The 7,819-nt window shown below is 35.5% G+C and overlaps 1 protein-coding gene across 1 annotated transcript in view; it reads left to right on the forward strand.

Moving 5' to 3' along the window:
• Positions 1-6,989, forward strand: part of SLC15A4 (solute carrier family 15 (oligopeptide transporter), member 4) — a 30,582-nt gene extending 23,593 nt beyond the window's left edge. The window contains exons 7-8 of the mRNA XM_010581744.1: positions 2,880-3,038; positions 6,417-6,989. Of these exons, the coding sequence (XP_010580046.1) occupies positions 2,880-3,038; positions 6,417-6,565 (308 nt within the window). The 3' untranslated portion in view covers positions 6,566-6,989. The remainder of the gene's footprint in view (positions 1-2,879; positions 3,039-6,416) is intronic.
• The last annotated feature ends 830 nt before the right edge of the window (positions 6,990-7,819 follow it).

Genomic DNA, 7,819 nt, shown 5'->3' on the forward strand with positions numbered 1-7,819 from the left:
ATAAACAGATGACTTATCAGAAATGCAAGTGTTCATGCAAAAGTAAATAAATTTCTTCGTCTTACACATTCTTGTTTCTCTGTCAGGCACTGTTACTTCTTTATAGGTGTTCACAAGGAAAAAATAACAAACCTATCTGCAGGTTGTGGAAAGGTCAAGGACTTGATGCATTCTCTGTTGAACTCCAAACTGAGGGTTGTTTTTTTCAACTGCTTTAGTGGACTTCTTCATGAGAAGTAAAGTCTTCAAGGCTTACACTATTCTTATGTGAATACTCTGCTGTTCTGCACTTGCTGGGTCTGTACCAACAGCTTTGTAACTTCTAAAACTGTTGATCAATGTTAGGAAAAATGCAAATGCTTCTCTTTCTTTGAACTAGAAATACTATGCAGATCTTAATTGCTTTGTGTATTACACTTTCATTTGATTTGTTTTGCAAAGCTTTTTTTCCTGCCTTCTGATTGTTATCTAAACTGAATTCTTAGTATCTTTAAGAAGGCCTCTCAAGACTTAATAGATATTCTTTACCAATTTGATATTAAAAGTTGATAAAGGCGTCTATTGTGCTATGAAATTCAGCTTTAAAATAAGCAAAGTGTTAATGGTTACAAAACTATAGTGATTTGGAAATGTTTGTTGAGCAAAAAGGGACTAAATATAAGAGTAGAAACATACATCTGTTTTTTTTGTTTACTGTAAAACTAAGCATATTCTTATTAAGCCACATTAGTTACACTTGAGGTACGTTTAAAAAGATAACACACATTGCATTAATCTTTTGTATTATTCTGTCAAGCCTCTTAAAGCACCCTTATTTAACTGGGAATCGTAATCTCACATGACAACACCAACTAGAGGGTTTCATTTCAAAACTGCTTCTTTGAGGTAGCATGAAATCGTTATCAATGGCTGCCAGCAGGCAAAAATATCTCCGAAGGCAAAGAAAAGATTTTTTTATTCTTTATGTCAGATTAAATATTAGGGTTGCTGGAAACATTATTCAACTTTAGAAACGTGCCTTATTTTGTTGCAAAAAGTGTATAGTGTTACACCCATTTTGGTTTTTGTTTTGAGTCGTAACATCTTTTTCCAGCTGTAACACTCGCGTCCAGTATATCTGTAAAATGAACAAGAGAAGAAATGGGCCAGATCCTTTCATGTGATACACTTGAGTTTAACTTGTGCAGAATGTACAAAAGCCTGGTGACCAAAATGTGACTGATACTCTGAGACTTGTGGCAGCTATGATAACTCAACAAGAGGTTAAAAAATAAGCTACTGTATCCTGAGAGTAGTCTACTTTTTTTTCTTTAAGTGAGATTGGCCAGAAAGATACTCCTTGAAAAATCTCAATTGTTATATTAGCGGCAAAGCGTAGGAAAAAAAATTGACTTTTTAATTCTCAACATAAATATAATTCCGCCCCCTCCATTTGCAGATGTCTGTCCATCTCTGTAGCGATTCTCTCATTATGGTTTGAATTTACAGGAACCCACACAGCCGAGTTGCACGAAGAATGTTTCAGTTCCCTTCTAGAATCACGGACAGGTCGCTGTTGGCCCATTCTAACGTGTTTTGCAAAGGAAAAGAGAAGCAGTGTGTTGGTTGTCAGAGGTTTCTCAGGTGGCAGTGCAGAGTGGTGTTAGATCAGTGAGAACATATAGTTCCGTTTCTTTTACAAGAACAAAGTTCTGCCCTCACAACAGGCAAATTGACCTATCTGGCTTGAAGTGTTAAGCCTTTTCTTGAAAAGGAACGCCAGTGTATTTCTATTAAACTCTGTCTGGAGTAGCAAAAGTCAAATACCACTAATGGTGTAAATAAAGCATACCTGTATTATGCAAGACGTAAGATTTGTGCCATTGTCAGGTCTATAATGCTCTCTGTGCCAAGAAAAAATGTTAGATGAGGTAGCATTAATTTTCAGTACGAAGCAGACTGTTTTGAAACAAGCATTTCAGCTGTCAGAGAAAAACCTCTGCAAAGAATGTATTTGACTGTCTCTTGTGAATAATCCCATTTGATTTTTTGACAGGAGTATTATTCTAAAAAGGAGAGTTAATCATGGGCATCAGTCTTTGCAAGGCAGAGCCTAACCCAGTGTGTTCTGTTGGTAGTCAAATTCAGTAGCACAGATTTTCAAATTGATGTCACTGGTATGTTTTGCTTGGTTTTATTGGTTGAAATTTGAGTAAGGATACTTTAAATTTGAAGTCCCATTTCTGCAAGTCTTAAAAAGAATAGGCCAGCAAGCAATGAGCTCAGAGAATTCTAGATCAAAATTAAATTAAAACTAATTACTGCCTTTCCAGCTACAATTAATTTCTCTGTCTGCACATTCAGAGATACAGACCCTGAGTCTGTGAGAAATAAATGTTTGTGGTCAATGCAAGAGTGACCCTCAGTTCCTGTGTACTTTGTTCTCAGCAGGGAATGCCGTGTGATTTGTAAATACTGCACAACAGATAGGTAATACAGAAACAAGTGAAATGGGAAACATGGAACTTGCCAGGTTAGAATTAGTTTAATAAATTTCTTTGAGGATAATTTTAGATAGAAAAATGAATATGCTGTCTCAGAAAATTTCTTTATTTTACATATGTAATATTAATAAGATCAAAGTGCGTGTCTCAGATGTTGTCCATTTAGTGGGTTGATATATTGATGACCTTTAACAGGGTTCATAAAGCAATTAGAGGGAACTGGGAACTGATAGGGATTCACTACCTCGATTCCCTGTCTCCTGAAATCCAAGGCTAGTTTTAGGTCTTTAACATACCAGAAGTAGTATACAGCTGTAACTTCTGTAACACTAAACTAGAACAAACTACTATTGTTTTTTAGATCTTAGCATTTTTTTTTTTTATCTTTTAATACAGGTCTAGAATTTGCATATTCAGCTGCTCCCAAATCTATGCAGAGTGCTATTATGGGGCTGTTTTTTTTCTTTTCGGGGATTGGATCATTTGTTGGCTCTGGATTGTTAGCACTGGTCTCTATTAAAGAAATTGGCTGGATGAGTAATCACACGGATTTTGGTAAGTTATTTTCAGTATATTCATAGTCTATAAAGTAGAAGGCTTCCTTCAGAAGCAGTTAAGCATCAAGCATGTAGAACTCTTAAGTCTTAGCACCGTTATTATTTTAAAAATATAAATTTGTCTACTGTTCTGTTAAAGACAAAGTTTCATTTTGCATGCAAGTATAAAGTAAGTGATGTGACTATGCAAAATGTTACATTGTCCTCCTGAAAGCATGGGAAGCATGCAGGTAGTGTTTTGCCTCTGTAAGGCCTGTCAATTACCTGCTCAGCTGTTACTGTGTTTCATCACTAGAAATTACTTATGAATTTTTGTATTATTTTAGTAAAAAATATTTAAATTATGTGTGGAAGAAGAATATATTTGGTATGAAGTACTGAAATTACTTCCTGCGGTTATGGGGAATAAAATGTATCCATCTCTTTCTTAGTGATTATTCAGCTTCCTAGTTTCAAGAGGCTTCATTGAAATTAGCATGAGTTAATTTTGCATTTCTGTCTGCTAGCTATTTATACTCTTAAAGTGCAATGTATCGTCGGCTTTGTATTGCCAGTTGAAGTTAAAAATAATTATTGGCACCAGTAGGTGGCACCTTGGGAATTTCAGAAAATCATACCATCATCAATGGGCTAATTAGTTCCAACAGAAGGAGTGTGAAAAGCTCTTAAAACATATGCTAGACCTACTGTGTATACATGGCTTAAAAGTGCAACCTAAACTTACTTTAAATTTGGTATGAGAGAATTTGCCATTTAAACTTGATTTGCATGCTACCAAAAAGTAATGTTGTCTGGAACAGTACATATGCCATAAGTTGTCATCTTTGGTTTATCACTTTTCTTTAAAAAACTGCAAAAGATGACAAGTAGCCTTAACTTTATGGAAGTGTCCTCACCAAATGAAAATTTAATCACATTGAGACTTTTCGCCCCCCAGTCAATTTCAAAATTAAAAGAGCATCTTTTTCTGCAATTCTATATAGAGATAACTCAGTTGATAAGGGCTCAATAGGAGGATAATAATTTCATACAAATTAATATGTGTGGTATTTGATGGTGCTGTTTTAGCCTCTTGCCTTTGTTTTCTGAAGCAGCCCAAGAGAATACAGTGCCTAATATTCTCTTGGTAAAATATTTAGGTTGTGCTAAATATGTCCAGAGTAGGCTAGAACTGGAAGATGTTACCTTTCATGACTCATTGGTCATCTGTTTTGAATAAACTTGTCAGCTGAGTGGATTGTGCTTTGGACAGCTGTCAGAACTGGATATTTCTACCTTTCTTAATCCAAAGACTCGATATACAGTCGAGCCTTCTCAGCAGCTATACATCTGGCTCAAGGTTAAAGCACTCAGTGGGCAATTTTGATTTGTAGCATCCATAGGAGCTACTGTTTTAACTGTTTATATCATAACTGTTTGTAACTCAATTTTAATTTCTTGTAACACTATTAAAAGTTATCCAGTTCACATCTAAAATTTACTTAGGTCTTCCAGGGTAGGAATTATAAGGAAGAGTCTTTATGAATGAATGACTTCTGAATTTTTTCATTAGATGCTGTATAATAACTATAAGCATGTGCACCGAGTTTCTGCTACTTATGCTAACTTGTGATATCATTTGAGGTAACTGACTGCTTCCAAAATCTACTGAGAAAGTTCACTCTGCTGGCACTTCAGTGTTGGTTGCTGCCATTTAAATGACTGTTATTTCTCTGACAAAAACTGAGATTTCCTGGGTTTAATATCCCATCTCATAAAGGATAATTACTACTCTTTAAACACGTCTGCTCTTGAAATGGAGATTCACATGTATATTGTATTTTAAATGTCAAGGAAAGACTCCGTTTAATTTTATTATAAGTTCATTTAATTGAATCTTAAATTTCAGTAATTAAAGTAATTTAATCTGAGCATTTATAGGCATGCTCCATGAACAGCTTGCTAGGATCAACGTATACATGACTATTTTTACTCTTTCTAACCTTTTTGATAATCATAATGGTCCGATTGGCTGTGGCTCATGTGGCATGTTGGAAATGAGCCACAATGTATTGTTCTTGGAAGTACAGCAATAGTTAGTGCACATTTCTTAATAGAGGAGTAATGTTTTAACAATGAACTTTCTTAATTTAACATTATTTAATGTGGTACAAATCACTAATTTATAACAACTTTGAGGGAGTATCAAAGGTGAATTGAACCAAAAAGAAACAATGTATGGTTTCATGAATTCTAAATTTTGTTCCAAACAAAGACTGAGATAAAATCTCAGTAATTGCTTTCTTTATATCTACAGCGTTGCCAAACTTTTTCCTTAATAGCATTCATTTTTTTGATTCTTTTATCTTTGACTTAGCAGAGAAGGGAGTTACAGGCCTCCAGATGCAGAAAGACCATATAGCATTAAGCAGGCCTGAAAAGGCTCCCAGAGAGGACTCTTTAGTATATATAGTACCCCCCAAAAAATCATATTTTTACCTGTTTCAATTAAGCTGTAAAACATAAGAGACTTACTTTTTTTTTTTTCTTGACTAAAGCCTTATCCCTGCACTGTATTCTCCAGGCTCCTTAAAAGCATACCTAGTGAAGATGGTAAAGGCTTTCAGTTACTAGCCTGTATGACTGTAGCTTTGCTTCTATCTTGAATGCTGCATTTCATTGGGAGCCATTTCTGAACAGTTTACAAGTCCAGGGCTTTATTTCCAGAAATTTCTTTTTCAAGTCCCTTTAGTGGCCACAGCACAGGGATGTTTTCTTGTTTTTGCTTTTGAAATGAGTTGTCTCCTCAAAAAATTGATAAGTGATTGTTATTACTTACATTACAAAGAAAGTAAATCATATATGAAAATACACGTTGAGGTTTTTAGCTGTTTTATCTGAAGTCAGCAAAGCATTGCAATTTTGCAGCATAAGAAACCAGACTTAAAAAACAAGGGCGATGGAGGGGGAAGAAAGGAAGATTATTAGCCTGTTAGCCTTTTAAAATTGTTTTGACTTTCATGAAACATGCCCACTTATATATGTATGTCGTCTTAGTTTGCACAAAGGTCTTATAGTGGTAGGAGGAGCTTCCAGCAATTTTTTTGTAAGAAATTGTGCAGTAACAGCGTATGAGCTTCTTCAGGGACTGTACTTGGTCTAAGGCATTGAAGCATGAAAGAAAGCAATCCTTGTACTGTGCACATCTTCCTCAGGAGTTCCATCTTTTGCTCTGGATAATTAAAAATGAAACTATGCTGTCAAATGGAAATGTGATTTGGTTTGGTTTTGCCCATGCTTTGCAGAAAAGTCTTCACTACTTAAGCTTGAAAGGATTGACATTTTTATTTGTATACTCTTTATTAATGTTTATTTTTTTCTCCCCAATTCTTTCTAGGTAATATTAATGGCTGCCAATTAAACTATTATTTTTTTTTGCTGGCTGCTATCCAAGGAGCAACCCTCTTGCTTTTCCTTATTGTTTCTGTGAAATACGATCATCAAAAATCAAAGATTAATGAAGTGGCTGCCAATGGGAGGATCTGATACTGTTACAGAGCAGACTTTATTACAGCAGCACACAATGAAGCGGCAGTGTACCCTGAGTCTGCGAGATCTTATGTTTTCTCCAGTGAGACTCTTAATAGACTTGTATATTACAAGAGTTCTCGCCCCTGCCCCCTCTCGTGTAACGTAGGTAAGTGCCTTATGTTGGCGGGGCTTGTTTCTTGCACTACGTCCTGGCGGAGGACAAACACAAATCTTGGAAGCGTATTAACTCTAGGCATTCAAGTTGCTCTCGTTAATCGTGAGATGTTTACTTAACTCTTGAAAGTTGGGACACTTATATTTGGAAACTGAGTATAATGAGTCACATGTGACATGGGTTGTTCCTGACTGAAAAACTCTGCTTAGTGTAGAACAGTGGATCTAGAGAAACACTCAACAGTCGCAAGCTTACATTGAGGACACGGGAAAAAAAACATCTAAAAAAAAAAAAAAAAAAAACCTCAACTAGGGGTTACAAAAAAAAATTTGCAGTCCTGAGAGTCATTTGGGGGGGGACGGGGACAGGGACAAAGTAAACTGCAGATTAGCTCAGATTAAAAAGAAATGTAGTTCTGTAATTGTCTTTTCACTGGCAGTCTCTGGAGGATTTAAGTCCAAACTTGCAGTCAAGAGTATCCAATACTGAAGACTGAATTACAAGTCACAGTAGCTTGTCATACAGCTGCTGTAAATTTTGGTGCACAATAAACACTTGTTGGGACTGAAATGGTTTTACTTCAGAAATGTTTTTATTTTTGAATCTGCATTAGATGTATTAGGGCAATATGAAAACATACATCTTTTGACAAAGCACTGTTCAGTCTAACGCTGTTACTTCCCTAAGGAATATTCTAAATATTTGCAGAAAGAAAACTGAGATTGAATTCTCAGAAGATGAATGCGCAATAACAATTTAGAAGCCTTTCAGCCAGTTCCTTCAGTCTTGTGTCTTACTTCTAGCTAACACGCTACAGGGTTTGTATCTTTCAGCAACACATTCCTATAGCAGAGCAAATGGTTTTATGTTCAGCCTCTTGAATTTTAATGATTCTAACAATTGTACTTAAGATTGTGTGCAGACTGGTATGGAAGATGCAAGGAATTACGCAGAAAGAAAATAAAAACTCAACTTTTTATTAATGTGTTGAACCTTTATATTTTCCTTTGTCTGCATTTACGTTGTTAAAATGTCCTTTTGTACATGGACATCTTTTTAATGAGTTTACAAAATAAAATGAACTTCCATGCTGT

This window comes from Haliaeetus leucocephalus, unplaced genomic scaffold (assembly GCF_000737465.1).
Source record: "Haliaeetus leucocephalus isolate CR32 unplaced genomic scaffold, Haliaeetus_leucocephalus-4.0 Scaffold802, whole genome shotgun sequence".
Taxonomy (NCBI): Eukaryota; Metazoa; Chordata; class Aves; order Accipitriformes; family Accipitridae; genus Haliaeetus; species Haliaeetus leucocephalus.